We start from the raw sequence: 15,754 nt of genomic DNA, 5'->3' as shown, positions 1-15,754 counted from the left end.
ACTCCCACCAGCTGCTGCTGCTGCTGCTGCTGCTTCAGTGAGCGCCGCCCCGCGCCCCGCCATTGTCCCCGCCGCTCCGCCGGGCCGCGGGGGACGCGCATGGGTGGACGCCGCTGATGCCGCCGCCGCCGCCGCGCCGCCCTCCGAGGCTGCGTCCCGCCGAGCCCGGCCCCGCGCGCTCCCCGGACTGGAGCGCGCCCCCATGGAGGCGCCCGGGCTGGCCAAGGCGGCCAAGGCGGCCAAGGCGACCGAGCCCGAGGCCCCGGGGGGCCGTGCCGACGCCCCCGACGGCGCGCCCGCGCTCTGCCCCAGCCCCGAGGCGCCCTCGCCGGAGCCCCCCGCCTACCGCCTGCAGGACTTCGACACGCTGGCCACCGTGGGTGAGTAGGGCGCGCGGGGCACCCGGCCCGGGGGGACGCTGGCGTCAGACAAAGGGCGCGCGTGTGCCGTCGCCCGGCCGTCCCCCTGACCGGCCCTGGCCGCTCGCGTCTGCGCGGGGGGTCCGGGTCGTGCGCCCCTGGCCCCTGTGGGCGCCCCGAGACCCGGAGCCAGTCCCCTTCCAGCCCCCCGCGAGCCTCCCCGCCTGCGGGGCGCCCGAGCCCCGCGCCCCAGAAACCCCTTTAGGTAGGACTCCCGTCCTCCCCGGCCGCCCCAGGTGTCCGTGGCACCCGACGTCACGAAAGTTCCTGGGGGGGGGGTGGGGTCACCTCACGTTGGGGTCGTCGCCCGCCCTCCCAGCCAGGGGCCCCGAGCGACCGAGGCGGCGGCCACACGCACCTGCACAGCTCTTTCTGGGCAGCGTCCCTGTGTCCAGCGGCAGGATGCTTCCGCGTAGACCTCACCGGGGGCTTGGCGGGGACAGGTGTCCCGGGGCGCCCGTCACGGGGCGGGCGGGGGGCGGCGAGGGACACGGACGCCTTGAGCGCCTGAAAGTTGGGGCTCCTTCCCGGACACTGATTTCCCTTTGTCTCGTCCCTTTGACTTGCATGTAATTTCCAGCGAGTTCCCTGGGCGCGCGGATCCCCAGACGCGCTGGTTTATGGGGCCGCCCCGAGTGGGGTCAGAAAACCCCGACCGCACGGCGGTGCCGGGTTCAGGTTGTGGACACCCACCATGGGCCTGTGGCTGCTTAGCACGTCTTTCCGGCCCACAGGGTCCGGGGATGTGCGCTTTGTCAGAAAGCGCGTGGGGAAGGGGCCGTGTCACCCTGGGACAGGGGAGTTCGGGGACTTCCCTGGGTCCCCTAAGCCTATTTTGGAAAGGAGGAAGCTGGGCGGGGAATCATGAAGCCGTGAACTCGAGGTCGTGGCCTAGGGTCAGTCACCCCGGCAGCCGCAGCCAGACCTTCTCTTTTCCCTCTGGGGTCCCCCGCTGCCCTGTGCACTCAGCTGTGAGGAAGGGTCTCCAGGAAACCTGATTTGGGGAGGACTGCCCGGGACGCACCTCCTCTACCTCTCCTTGCTTGCCTGTCGCTGTCTCCCTCATCCTTCCGTCTGTCTGTCTCTCTGTGCCCATCTCCTTCCCTCCCTCCCAGAAGCCGGCTGGTGGAAAAGCCGGCTGTGTTTTGCAGGGGGCAGCAGGGCGGGCCGAGAACGCGGGCCAGTGCGGTGACCCCGGGGGTACGTGGAAATCCGAGTGAACAATGGAAAGTTGCTGGGGGACCCGCCGAGCCTTGGCACGCAGAAACACCCATTGTATTGCTTCTGGGCACAGACATGGCTGTATTGTCAGACGGGCCCCGGGCCACGGGCCAGGACCCCGCGGCAGGGTGTGGGCGGGCTGTGGACCTGACCTCTCCTGCCGCCTGCAGTCACGCGGGGCCCCGTGGGCATAGGTGCCCAGCCGGTCGTCTTGTCCTTAAAAATAGAAGGTCGCCGCCTTTGGGGATGGAGAGGGGCGGCTGTGGGAGGGTGACTGCTTCCGTCCAGCTGCCTCTTGGCCTCTCCTACTGGGGACGAGCCTCCTTCCTCAAGGATAACTTCCTGCGGGCTCCAGGGGTGTGGACGGAGAGCTGGGGGCGCGTGTTCAGCTGTTCGGTTACAGAGCGTGGTCAGGGGCCCAGGGGTGTGTGTGTGTGTGTGAGAGAGAGAGAAAGACAGACAGACCCAAGTATGTGTATGTGAGAGACCCAGGGGGTTGTGAGTGACGGAGGTGTGTGTGCAGTTTCTGTGGTGTTGTATGTAACCTTGTGCTTCAATACTGAGGAACCTGAACCTGAGCCCTCTCGGCCCCGGAGACTAAGCCTGGAGGGATCCCCAGCCGTCCCGGCCCGTCCCGGCCGTCCCGTCCCGCAGCCTGTGCGTGTCCCCTCCAGGTCCCGATGTAAGGTGCAGTGGGTCCCAGGGGGACGAGCAGCCGGGCGACCTCACGGGGCCCCAGGCCACACGGGCACCCATAGACCACCTGTATGCGCTTTTCCTCATGTGAGTGCAGTGCTCCGTGACGGGAACCCACCCTACACGCGGAGGGAGCACTCCCCAGACGCCCCCAAGCCCTCCGCACCTCTGTTTTCCACCACCGTCCCCACGCCCCAGAACCTTCTGTGCAGGATGATTCGGGAAGGAAGGGCACAGCCCGGCTCCGCCCAGAGGACGTTTCCCTTCGTGGTCGCGGCACACAGTGTGGCTTCCCGTTGCCCGTCTCCCCTTGGGTGTGTGACTCACTCTTGTCCTCCCCCTGACCCTGCCGTGTTTTCACCCATCACTTGTGCCTGCCAGCTGGGTGCTCCGGGGGGGGGGCGGGGGCACCCACAGGACAGGACTGACGAGTCCCCGTCGCAGGTCTGACTTCGGCTCAGGTCATGATCTCGCGGGTCATGAGTTCGAGCATCGGGGCTCCGTGGTGACAGCTCGGATTTGGATTCTGGGTCTCCCTCCCTCTCTGCCTGTGTCCCGCTTGCCCTCTGTCTCTCTCGCTTGCTCAAAAATACACAAAACAATAAAAAAGTAAAAAATATACTATATGTTTTGAAACAATTATACACTCGCAGGGAATCCCCAAATCCATCCCGTGCACCCTTGGCAAAGCTTCCGTGCGTCCTGATTCCTTCTTGGCCCAAGATCCCAACCAGGATGTTGCCTTTGGTTCAGTCGCAGAGACCGTGAACCATGTGCAAGGCGTCCCAGTTTCTGCAGGCACGGCTTTCAGATTCTGCGGGGGATGCCTTTCTCTCCAGTTTTACCCTGTGCGTTTATTCCCCTATTTATTTATTTATTAAAAAATTTTTAATGCTATTTTTGAGAGAGAGCGAGAGCAGAGGAGGGGCAGAGAGAGAGGGAGACACAGAATCCGAAGCAGCTCCGGGCTCTGAGCCGTCAGCACAGAGCTCGACGCGGGGCTCGAACCCACGCACTGTGAGATCGTGACCTGAGCCGAAGTCGGGAGCTTAACCGACTGAGCCCCCCAGGCGCCCCCATCCTGTGCATTTCTATGGCGGCCAACACCCCCAAGCCGAGGCCAGAGCGAATTCCCTTCACACAGCCTGGGGGCTCATGGTCACCACCTGCTATTTGTTTAGTTCACATGTGGCACAATCACAAAGTTGTATTTCCTCAAGATCGAGGAGACCTTTGTCCGAGAATCACTGACTGTAGGCGGATCTGCCTAAAGTCCTGGCAATCATTTTGCTTCCCCACCAATAGGACTTTCTCCCGCGCTCTTGCTTCCCCCAACTTGGCCCTAATCCCGCTCCTGCTGCCCTATAAGGGCAGCTCCTTAAGGGAGCTCCTATAAGGGAGCTTCTATAAGGGAGCTCATTGCAGCCCCGGGGGGACCCCAGCGTCACAACCTCGCCTAATCGTAAACACGTCCCGAAGGCCCAACAGCAAATGTGAATGCCATGATGCTGGGGGGCACGGCGGGGACACAAACATTGATCTGCGTCAGTGCGTAACTCCCTCCATCCCCCTCCCCCAGCCCCTGCCTCCGGACATGGGAGGTCAGACTGGACATGGGAGGTCATTAGACGACTCAGCTCGAGTTTACGCTGCGCTGAGACGGGTGCACGGTGGGTACCATTGGCGGGAGGAGAGAGCAGCACCGTGGGATCGGGGCCACGGCACGCGGAGGCGGGGGCGGGCCATGCTGGCACGTGGAGGGCACCGTGGGGTCCGCCGTTCCCAGGAGGAGATGTTTGATCGAATCCTGGAAGGTGAGGCAGGGGCTCCCTTGCGGACAAGACCGTGGGCACCGTGGCTGGTCTTCAGGCTTGGGCCGCGTCACCATCCCCTGCAGGGCCGATGCTGGCCCCGCCCTGGAGATTTTTCCTGGGTCCCCTCCCTTGAGCTGGAGCCCGTGACTCTGCATTCCTCACAAGTCCCCAGCGATGCTGCCGACCCATAATGTGCTCTGGAACCCCAGGGCCACCTCGAGGCCCCGTGCACGTGTTCCAGAAGCTCTAAGGAGGTCACTGTGGCCGGTGTGGGGCTGGGCAAGCCGGGACCGGAAAGCACAGAGCAGGGCTGGCCGGGTGTGAGCACTGGGGGAGGGGCTGCAGGATCTTGAGCTGTGACCGCGTCTCCCGTGGGTTCAGAGGTTCTTGTTGGGGCTTGTCGGGGGCAGAGGCTTGGGAGCATGCACCCTTGAGGATGTGGTGGATGGTGGTGTTTAGAATCGGGGACATCTTACCGGGTGCTCGACTTCTGGGACCATTTGGAGGTTGAACCGAGACGATTTGCTGTGTGAAAGTGACCGTATTAGCCCAGTAGAGCCGCTGGGAGACATTGCCACAGAGTGGGCGGCTTAAACCGCAGACCTTGGTCTCTGGCAATTCTGGATGCTGAAGGTCTGCGGTCAGGATGCGGGCTGATTGGGTTTCTGGTGAGACTTTGCTTCCTGTTTCGCAGATGGCCATTTTCTCATCGTGTCCTCAGGTGGGCTTCATGTGCAAGCTGAACGGGTCGGGGTGGGGACAGGGTGCGTCCTCCCGTGTCTCTTCCTACAGGGACACTTACAAGGGGTTCTGTTGGATGAGGACCTCACCGTTAGGACCTCATTTCACGTTTGTTTCTTCCTTAGAAACTTCGTCTCCAAATACAGTCACACTGGGATTTAGGTCTCAAAGACGTGAATTTTGCAGGGGGGGAGGGGACACAGACATTCCGTCTGCAACAGTGACTTAGAGAACTAAGTTATGAGGAACTTCAACTCCAAGGTTTTTGGGTTAAATAATGGGAAAGCTGGTGCTGCATCAGGCAACGGAAGGTGGGCTGTGGATACATCCGTGTTTGAGAGAAGATCACCACATCGTCACCATTCACGTCACCATCACCTCTGTCTATGCTTGTCCCTGACACCTGCCCACATCCTACCTCCTCTATCATGTTAACCACCACCATCATCAACAACACCATCATGATCATGGCCATGGTGACCACCAACACCAACCCTATCGTCATCATGACCATCATGATCATGGCCATGGTGACCACGACCAACAACCCTATCGTCATCATGACCATCATCATCATGGCCATGGTGACCACCACCGCCAACCCTTTCGTCATCATGACCATCTCACCATGACTCACGACCACCACCACCAACCCGATCATCATCACCAACACCATCATCCCCACCTTCCCTTCAACACCTGCCTGCATCCTCCCTCTTTGTACCCTCTTTGTCATGATCACCATGGTCCTCGTCACTTCCGACACTCATGAAACTCTTTTTAATTGAAATTCACGTGACGTAAGATAATTTTGCAGTGAACAAACCCGAGAGCATTCAGCACATTCCCAATATGCAACCCTCCCTTCTGTCTTGTTCTTAAACAGTTCCGTCGCCCCAGAAGGACACCTTCTATGCATTCAGCAATCATTCTTTGCTCCGCTTTGCCCTGCCCTTGGCAACCACCCGCCTACTTTCTGTCTTGATGGGTTTGTCTATTCTGGACGTTTCATGTAAATGGAATCATACAGGACGGGGCCTTTCTTAATTTGTTTCTTTCACTTGCATGATGTTTTTGAGTTTCGTATGTATAGGTAGTATATTTCAGTATTTCATTCTTGTTTATGATCAAGTAATATTTCATGGAATGGATAGACTACATTTTTTTTTTTTTTTTTTTTTTTTACCCTGTCCTTTGAGTTTGCCTAGAGAAACAGCACTGCAGACGGGCAGCTTCAGCAACACACATTTATTGCTTCACAGTCCCGGAGGTCCCGGAAGTCCAAGATCCAGGTGTGGGCGGGACCGGTTTGTTTTGAGACCTCTCTCTTGGGCGTGTAGACACCATCTTCTCTCTGTGCCCTTACATGGCCTTCCCTCTGTGTGTGTCTACGTCCTAATCTTCTCTTCTCGCGAGGACACCTGTCCCACGAGGTCAGGGCCCGCGATACTGACCTCCTTTTACCTGAATCCCCTGTTTTAAGACCCCATCTCCAAATACAGCCACCACAACCCATCAACCCTCAAGGTGCCTTGTGCATTCAGGTAGCACGTCTAGCAAAACTCTGCATGGGGTGTGGGCGTTCTTTCGTCCTTGGGAAGGGATGGCTGGTGAGAGGTGTTACTGGTTCCCGGGGACCCTGCGTGCCGCTCGTGGATCTGGGATGCCGCGCGTTCCAGGGGCTTTCCTGGGGCGCTCTGTGGATCTCCTTCACGCTCCACCGAGAAGGGTGAATGTCTGCCCCATCTGGTGGGATGTCTGTGGGACCTGGTGCATAAATCTGGGTCCCTCCATGTCTTGGGAAGTCACCTTCCGTGACTTCCACGACGTGTGGTCGGGCAGCCCAACTTTCTCATTCTTTTTTTTTTTTGTTTTGGAAAACATTAAATTTTTTAAAAAAATTTTTTTTTTAATTAAAAAAATTTTTTTTTAACGTTTATTTATTTTTGAGACAGAGACAGACAGAGCATGAATGGGGTAGGGTCAGAGAGAGAGGGAGACACAGAATCTGAAACAGGCTCCAGGCTCCGAGTTGTCAGCACAGAGCCCGATGCGGGGCTCGAACCCACGGACCGCGAGATCGTGACCTGGGTCGAAGTCGGACGCTCAACCAACTGAGCCACCCAGGCGCCCCTTTTTTTTATTTTTGAGAGAGAGAGACACAGAGAGAGGGAGACACAGAATCGGAAGCAGGCTCCTGGCTGTGAACCGTCAGCACAGAGCCCGACGTGGGGCTCAAACTCACAAACCGTGAGATCATGACCTGAGGCCAAGTTGGACGCTCAACTGACTGAGCCACCCGGGTGCCCCTCTAATTCTTTTTTTTTGAAACAATTTTTTTATTATAGCGATATAACATAAAATTCACCATTTTAACCAATTTTAAGCGTACAACTCAGTGGCATTAAATTATTCACAGTAGTATGTAACCATCACCACCCCCTACTTCCAACACTCCCGTCGCCCCCAAGCGAAACCCCACACCCATTAAGAAGTCACGCCCTCGCGTCTCCCTTCTTGAGACCCTGCTAACCTCTTAATCGTTTTCTGTCCCTATGAAACCCCTGTTCCAGGAACTTCCTATCAGTGGAGTCCTACGGGGTTAATCCTCATGTGGCTGGCTTCTTTCTCTCAGTGTAACGCCTTCAGGGGTCATCCACGTTGTAGCCTGTGGTAGTGCCTCATCCATGCTTTCGCCCTGCCTTTCTTCTTTCACTACTGGAGAGTGGTCAGTGCACTTACGAACCAACAGTGTGTTAGGGTTGGCGCTCAGGGTCCTGGGCTGAGTGACAGGGACAGAAACCATGCCTCCCCAGCACCGTATTCCCAGCTCCGTATTCACTAAATGGGGTATAGTTTCCTGATGCCTGTGGACCCGGCTCTGCATCCCCACATTTTGCCCACATGGTCCTCGAGCAGGGGTCAGTGAAGGGCTGGGACGCTCCGTGGTCGAGGCGGTCACTCGCCAGATGCACTTTTCACGTAGTGCGGTGGGTGTGTGTTGTGTTTTATTGTGTCCTTTGAGGAGGGCTGCGGGGCTTCAGCCATGAGCACGAGTGTCTGCTGTCCTTTGGCATCAGGTAGGAAGTAGGCACGCCTCACCAAGGCGAGCATCGCCATCATCATCGTGGCCATCATCATCCTCATCATCGCTTCCCAAGCGTGGTGCAGGCTCGTCATTTCAGGGACGGATGGTGGTGGTATTTGTCTGGATTTGGAGCTTGTGCCATTCAGTAGATCTTGAATCTTCCGCATATGCTTCTCTTGAGGCCGCTGAAGAGTCTTCACCACCCCCGCCCCGCCTCTTTGTTCCATCTCCTGGTTTGGGAGTTGGGGTGCGGGGAGGGGTCCCAGAAAGCCCACCGCAAGGTCATCTCTGCTTACTCTCCCATTGTGATCACTCTCGGGGGCCTTGTCTCTACATGAGTCTTCCATGACTGCTCTAACAACTCACTCCACACTTAGTGGCTTAAAATAACACGCATATTTTAAATCCCACAGCTGCGCAGGTTAGGAGTCTGAAGGCGGGTGCCCCTGGGTTCACATCAAGGGTGAGCGGGGCTGCGTTCCCTTCCGGAGGCTCCAGGGCAGAGTCCGGTTCCTTGCTTTCTACAGCTTCTAGATGCTGCCCGCCTTCTTTGGCTCATGACGCCTTCGTCATCTTCTAGTGCAGCATAGTTGGGTCAGGTCTCATGGTTCCGTGTCTCCGGTTCTTGCTTCCCTGCCTCCCTCTCCCACTTGTAAGGACTCACCCATCGCACCGAGGATCGTCTCCCTATTTCGAGTCAACGACTTAGCGTGTGTAATTAGCACCGGGAAACTCAGTTTACCCTCTGCCATGTAAACTAACATTCACACGTTCTGGGGATTTGGGTGACAGGTAGCACGTTGGTGGTGAAGGCATTACTCTGTCTCCGGCACCCGCTTAAGTCGCACCGCTTAGAGAGTGGAGTGGGGTGGGGCGGCTGTGCTCCTGCCTGGCCTTCCCCCTTCTCCAGCCGCACTGACTTCCCTAAATGGACAAACCGCATTAACAATAAAAACTCTTCCATTAGGAGGAGAAATGCTAGGTCTGATTAGCTATGCATGAAGTTCTAAGTGGGGTGTGTGTGAGTGAGAGACGGGGCCGGGGGGGGGGGGGGGTGGAGAGACAAGGGATTCATTGAGTTAATTGACCATCTTACCTCTGTGCCCTCCTCTGCCTGGACTAATTGCCACCTCTGTGGGACCCGTCCCCTGCGCTGGGCAAGCAAAACCAGTTCTCCTGTTACAAGGGAGCCTTGATGGTGGCGTTGCTCAAAGCGGAGGTGACACCACCTTCCCTTCTAGAAGCTTCAGTCCGGCCCTGGATGCACAGTCAAGACACGCAGCTCTGAACCGGACGGAAGGCTCGCCACATGGCATCCCAGAAGCAGAGCTGGTGTCCACCTGGAGGAGGAGTGAGATCAGGAGGACAGACAGGATTGTTGGCGAGGAGTCTAGAGCTGCTTGGCTGATTTGGTAACACGGGCACTTCTTTTGGCTTAACTTGCCAGGCTCTGTTCTCCGAGTTAGCTCGTGAGACAGTAACACCACCAACACGAGGAAAGGCTGTAAGGAGCTAATTCCGGGAGCCTCTTCCCCTGCTTCCTGTGGGTAGGGGTCTCCGCGTCTGTGCCGGGTGGGATGGATCCCATGGGCCATTTCTGCCTCGGCGTTAGCGCACTTACGTGGAAGTCCAGTTGGCATTCGGATTCCATTTGAAGAGGAGACAACGCGGTCCTTAGCCGCCCGATGCATTTGAAGTTGGCCAGCGATTTGTCCTTTCAAGCCTCCCGAGCTCCGAGACGCGCCCCAGCAGGGCAGCTGTATCAGGGCTGTAAGTGGTGCGCATTCCGGGGTGCAGAAGCCTCCCTGCTCCTCCTGCCCGGACGAGGCCGAGCAGAGACGTTCTTCAGGGTGGGGGGCTGCCTCCAGCCCCGCGGGTCAACCGTGTCCGGGTGTAGGAGTTTCCTGTAGGACCCCTCTGGGCGATCCTTCCAGCTCGGGTGTCCCGTGGGCTCCCCAAGACCTGCTTGGAGCTTCCCATGCCACTCAGGGCGGGAAGCCTGCCGAGGCTGGACCTGGGGCGTCCCAGGACGCCTCCCACCTGGGTGGTTCCATGCTTGAGACAGACATCCACCTTGGGTGCAGCGTGTTCTGTGCCACAGTGCGTGGAACTTCAGGGACATGTGGAAATTCATACTGGCCTTTCCGCCAGTAGCCGAGGAAGGGCACCGTCCCCCAAGATCCCTGCCGAAATGGACGAGTTGCTGCCCGCCCGTCGCACCCGCTGCCCCATTGTCTTGCGCGGCTCTCGTGTGCGGAAATTACAGTCCTTGTCTTGAGGTGGTTCGTTTAGACATATTCTTGACGAGGCAGCTCATCAAAGAGGTTCGGAGGGCAACCCCCAGAGAGTTCTTTCAAAGTGGTTGACGATTAATTTGGTGGATGATTTCATCCCGCTGCATCATTATCTCTGGAGCCACTCCACGGAACAAAGGGCCCCGCACATGTGGGGCCGGGTGTGGCCGGCAAGAGCCGGGGCTCCGAGAAAGAGGGCCTTTGTCATGCTCGGGGGCCCCGGGATGGGACTGTGGAGGGCGGACAGAGGCAGGACTGTGTGTGTGCCCGGGCGTGCCTGCTGGGGGGGCGTGTAGCTGGGCCGTCGGCCGGAGGATTCTGGGCCAGCTTATGTTTGGGGACAACCTCAAAGGAAATCATTCTGCAGAGTCGGAAAATCCAGCTGGGAGTGATTACTCCCGACCGAAAGGGCCTTAAGATGGTAACGTGTCCAGAATTTCCCCTTCCTGGGCCCCGGATCCCGTTATCCTTACACTTTCAAGAAAAAACAAGTGTATGTACAAAAATAAAATTGGTAACGAATGGGGTGCCCGGGTGGAGGCGTTGGATAAGCATCTGACACTTGATTTCGGCTCAGGTCGTGCTCCCGCGGTTCATGGGTTCGAGCCCCCCGCCCCCCGCGTCGGGCTCTGCTCTGACACCTCAGAGCCTGGAGCCTGCTTCGGATTCTGTGTCTCCTCTCTCTGCACCTCCGGTGCTCATGCTCTGTCTCTCTCTGTCTCTCAATAATAAATAAACTTAAAAAAAAAAAACACCTAAAATCAGTAATGACTCCCCAGTCCCCGAATAGTTGAGTTATATTGTCAGGTGATTTTACTTATGAAGGCTTTTCTGTCTTTGGTCGGAATCTTTTTTTTTTTTTTTTTTTTTTTTAATTTATGATTCTACTTATTTATTTATTATTTTTTTTAATTTTATTTTTTTGGTTTACATCCAAGTTAGTTAGCATGTAGTGCAACACTGATTTCAGGAGTAGATTCCTTAATGCCCCTTCCCCATTTAGCCCATCCCCCTTCCCACAACCCCTCCAGCAGCCCTCTGTTTGTTCTCTATATTTAAGAGTTTCTTATGTTTGGTCCCCCTCCCTGTTTTTATATGATTTTGGTTTCCCTTCCCTTGTGTTCATCTGTTCTGTGTCTTAAAAGTCTTCCTATCGTGCAGTCATATGACGTTTGTCTTTCTCTGACTAATTTCACGTCGCATAATACCCTCCAGTTCCCTCCACGCGGTTGCCAACGGCCTTTGGTCGATATCCTTAAACAGTTCAGTCTTTTATTTTGGGAACAGAGCCCAATGTGTCCATTGTATTGATCTTTTCCAAGAACCAGCTTCTTTTTTCTTCGATTCCCCGCCGCCTGCAGTCGACTTCCTGTTTTTAATTTCATGGGTTTCTCCTTTCTTCTTGTTACTTCTTTGGTTTGCTTGTCTTCTCTTTCCTTTTCTATCTGTTGTTTTCTTTCTTCCTTCCAGATTCCTTGATGGCTCTCATTTTTCTGGCAGTTCTGAGTTCATGTTCTCTCTGCTCACCCCCAGTGTCTTCTTTTGATCAAGATTCTGGGCTGCAAGAAGATTGCTGGGAAGATTGCTCAGAAATGCCCAGCCCTTCCTGGAATCACCCCACCTTCCGGGCAGCCCCTTGGTACCCCGCCTCCTGTGGGGGGCTCAGAGTCTGCTTCTTTGGAAGCTCGTGGCCCGTTGGTTCTTGGAACGGGGCCGTGCGTTCTCGTGGGGCACAGGGTGTCCCTCCCGGCTGGGGCTGGCGTAGGCCTGGCTTCCTGCCACCACACAATCAACCACCCTCTGCTGCTTCCCCGTCGCACAAGCCGCGAAAGGGAGTGTGAGGAAAACAAGTCAGCGGCCACCTGCTCCAGAAACGTGTCCCCAAATGCGCTGCATCTCAGGACAGCTGCTCTGAGTCCCAGGGGGCCTATCTTCCTTCACAAGGAAAAGTAGAGGGGCGCCTGGGGGGGCTCACAGTTAGTTAAGCGTCTGATTTTGGCTCAGGGCATGATCTCACGGTCCGTGAGTTCGAGCCCCGCGTCGGGCTCTGCGCTGACAGCTCGGAGCCTGGAGCCTGCTTCGGATTCTGTGTCTCCCTCTCTCTCTGCCCCTCCTGCACTCTCTCTCTCTGTCTCTCAAAAATACATAGACATTAAAAAATTAAAATAAAAAAACAAAAGAGGAAACAGTTGAGTAACACTGCCATCCGGCTGGAGTGAGTCTAGGCGTGAACTTGAGAACACCGTTCAGAGCTTGCGATGTTCGTGACAAAGCCATCAATGGGAAGCTTTGACAGGTGGCTCTGTGGTCTGGATTCTTTACCTCTTGTATCAGCAGGTGGGGATTCCCTACCTTTAAAGGTGAAAACCTACTGTTTTTTGTTAAGTTGGGTTAGGTATTTTGTGGCGTGTTTTTCTTCTCACGTTCGTTAGCGCACGGGACGTGTGCACACGGTCTTGAGTAGAGGATACGCAGCTGGAAGGGGTTTGGCTGATTGGGTGACATCCCTTCGGGCACTCGGACATACTGTCCTTCTTTGGATTTTGGCGAACAGGGCGGCTCCACCGAGACCGGCTGCCACATTATATGGGGAAGCAGCGTCCGGCTCCAAAGCTGGGTGCCCGGGGTTCTTCCTCAGCAGAACAGGCGGCCCCCTGCTCCACCCCAAAAGGTGGCTTGGAAATTGTGCCTTTGGACGGTCCTTGTTCCCGAAGCGGTGTCCCATACCACGGCTGGGCATCCGGGCTTCTTCACCGGTAGCACAGGAAAGACGAATTCACTGTACTGAACGTCACACGCTGGTAGGAAAACATACAGCAGGAGGTTTATAAAATTCGCCATTCGGCGAAGGAATGAATAACTCCGTAGTGTGGAGAGCAGTCGGGTTCGATGCGTTTGCTTGACAGATGGTGCATGTCACGGGACGGGGGGAGGCCATAAGACAAGGTGAATGGGCATATCAAAACTCTTGACGGAATTGGGATATTGTCTCTGAGAGACGGTTGTGAGGGGGACGTATTTGCATCACATTCTCCCAGGGGCACCTTTGGTCCCGGAGGAAAGGTTGTGCTTTGACGCGGGAAGCCTTGGGAACACTCTCCGTGGAAGGCATCCTGCATCCGGCTGTGATACGTCAGGGTGCGTGCCGTTTGCTCGAGACTTTCTGAATGCCCGGATTTAGTGCGTGGGGCCCTTTAACGATCGCCACGGACGTGTTACCGCAGGGTGACAAGGGCGCATCGTAAAACCTTACAAACGAAACGTTTGTGTCCTTTGCAGAGCAGAAACTAACTGATACCGAACATACACCTTCGTCGTGTTTGCGGAACTGTGCCGTGTGCAAAATACTCCCATTTAACGCCCCTTGGAGGACCTTGGTGGGTGCATGATGGGTTGCCATGGGGAGCTCATGGTTGAGACCGAGATAGTTTTCCAAGTGGGGCCCGGGGACCCGTGGGGCTCCCCTGAGAACGTCTCAGGGAAGTGCATGGGGTCACGCCTCTGTTCATCATAGCACGAAAATATCCTTTGACCTTTTCTCTCTCCCTCTTGCCGGGGAGTGTCTGGTGGTTTCCGGAGGCTTCCTGAAGGGTGCTGATGTCATCTCTGGCCACCAGTGGGGTGCACTAGCTCGCTCTTGTGTTTTCTATATTTGTTTTCCTCGCTGATATGGTTATGCTCTGCAGATAGTGACACCCACAGGCCAACAACGCAAGCATCGTTTAGAGTCCTTGATCTGTTGCCAGGGTGCCGAAGAACCCCGAGATCAGGGCGTTTGACGACTGCCGTTCCAAGCCAACGACCGGGTCTCAGAGGATCTTGAGTGGGCACCGGATGCAATGACCGATTCATGGCGATTTGCGTATCTGGCGACTCTTCAGAACATGAAACGCCTCCTCGTGTCCAAAGAACATGCGTTGAATTTGTGGTTTACATCTTCCGCCAACCAGCCGACGCGGTCACTGGTGCTCACAATTGGATCCTACCCGACTGCGTTGCTTCCTTCCAGCTCTGGATGTCCCCAACGCATCGTAGGTTTGGAGTTCGCTTCACAGAGGCGTTACTTAGAGAAAGCGGTTGTTAGCGCGTCCTGCGTGCAAGGAACCGTAACGCGTCATTGGGGGAGGCGAAAACACAGGATTTCAAGAATCGCACGAACGCAAATAGCTCTAAGAAAAGGTCAGTGTTGGAAGGATTATAATCAAGGTGCCAAGAAGGAGCTAGCGATTTGATAACACATGTTCAGTGCCGAGTAGGATCTGGGTAAACACGACTGCGGCGGGTACGCAGGGCTTCTGGGCTCTCCAAGATGATGCTTTCGCTCTGAGAGCCACCCCTGCTCCCCACACGCACTCCCTTGCGGAAACTTTCAGAGTCACTCTCTCTGGTATCGTCTCATTCTTAAACGGGGCGGTGGACTTGGGGGGAGACCGCAGACCTGATGTTTATCAGCAGGTTGCACTGTGCGAGGCATTAAGATAAGAAAAGACATGTGATCCCAGCAGAAGCTGATCATTCAGGGAACCCAGGAGAAGCTTGATTAAAACAAAACGAGGAACACGGGAGACGTTTGACACATGAGACTTACGTGGAGTCCCCCTTTTAGAGAAGTTGAAGATACTGTTCCCATCAGCGAAAGTAGGATGTGACCGAAAATAGGATGTGACCGTAAAAGAGAAGCAACTTTAAATAGGATTGCTGAAAATTTAAATGATTAAAGAAGAAAAGTCTCAAAGATCGAAGGCTGATCTTGGCCATGCTTGTGACTTCGGTCGGTGGGAGCCGTGGGCTCCCAAATGCACACCTGTAACCTAGACCTTTCTCTTGAGTGAGCACTGGACTGGAGAGCGTGTGTCCAAAGCAACGTCCATTGAGGGGTCCTTGTCTCCCCGACATCCAGGAGTGTCTTCCTGTGGCTCTCCTAGCAAATCACTGCGAACACACAAATTTGTGTTCCCACGGTTGTGGAGACCAGAAGCCTGAGATCCAGGCGGGATAGGGTTGCGGTGATCCAGGCAGGGGGGCGGGGGTGGGGGGCGGAGCTGCTGAGGTCCAGGTGGGACAGGGCTGTGCTCCCTCCAGAGGCTCCAGGGGAGGGTCCTTCCTGCCTCTTCCAGCCTCTGGGGCTCCAGGCGTCCCTGAGCTTGTGGCCGCGTCCTTCCCGTCTCTGCCTCCCTCTTCACGTGACTTCTCCTCTGTGTCTGTGTCTCTCCTCTTCTATCCTTTATAAGGACACAAATATTGGGTAAGTGCCCACCCTGCTGGCTTCCTTTGATTCCATCTGCTCCTTCCCTTCCTCCCCTGCCTCCTTCACTGCCTCCCTCACCTCCTTCCCTTCCTCCCTCACCTCCTTCCCTTCCTCACCCCTTCCCCTTTCTCTGTCACTTCACTTTCTCCCTCACCCCCTTCCCTTCCTCCCTCGCCTCCTTCCCTTCCTCACCCCCTTCCCTTCCTCCCTCACCCCCTTCCCTTCCTCCCTCA

At 56.1% G+C, this 15,754-nt stretch overlaps 1 protein-coding gene across 2 annotated transcripts in view; it reads left to right on the top strand.

Moving 5' to 3' along the window:
• The first annotated feature begins 6 nt into the window (after positions 1–6).
• Positions 7–15,754, top strand: part of PRKX (protein kinase cAMP-dependent X-linked catalytic subunit) — a 71,413-nt gene continuing 55,665 nt past the window's right edge. For both annotated transcript variants that reach the window (XM_049643343.1, XM_049643344.1), the window contains exon 1: positions 7–380. In XM_049643343.1, coding sequence (XP_049499300.1) covers positions 203–380 — 178 coding nt within the window. In that variant the 5' untranslated portion in view covers positions 7–202. The remainder of the gene's footprint in view (positions 381–15,754) is intronic.

The sequence above is a fragment of the Panthera uncia genome, chromosome X, assembly GCF_023721935.1.
Source record: "Panthera uncia isolate 11264 chromosome X, Puncia_PCG_1.0, whole genome shotgun sequence".
NCBI classification, from domain to species: domain Eukaryota; kingdom Metazoa; phylum Chordata; class Mammalia; order Carnivora; family Felidae; genus Panthera; species Panthera uncia.
The sequence above is the reverse complement of the archived record's forward strand: the minus strand, read 5'-3'. Positions and strand labels throughout refer to the sequence as shown.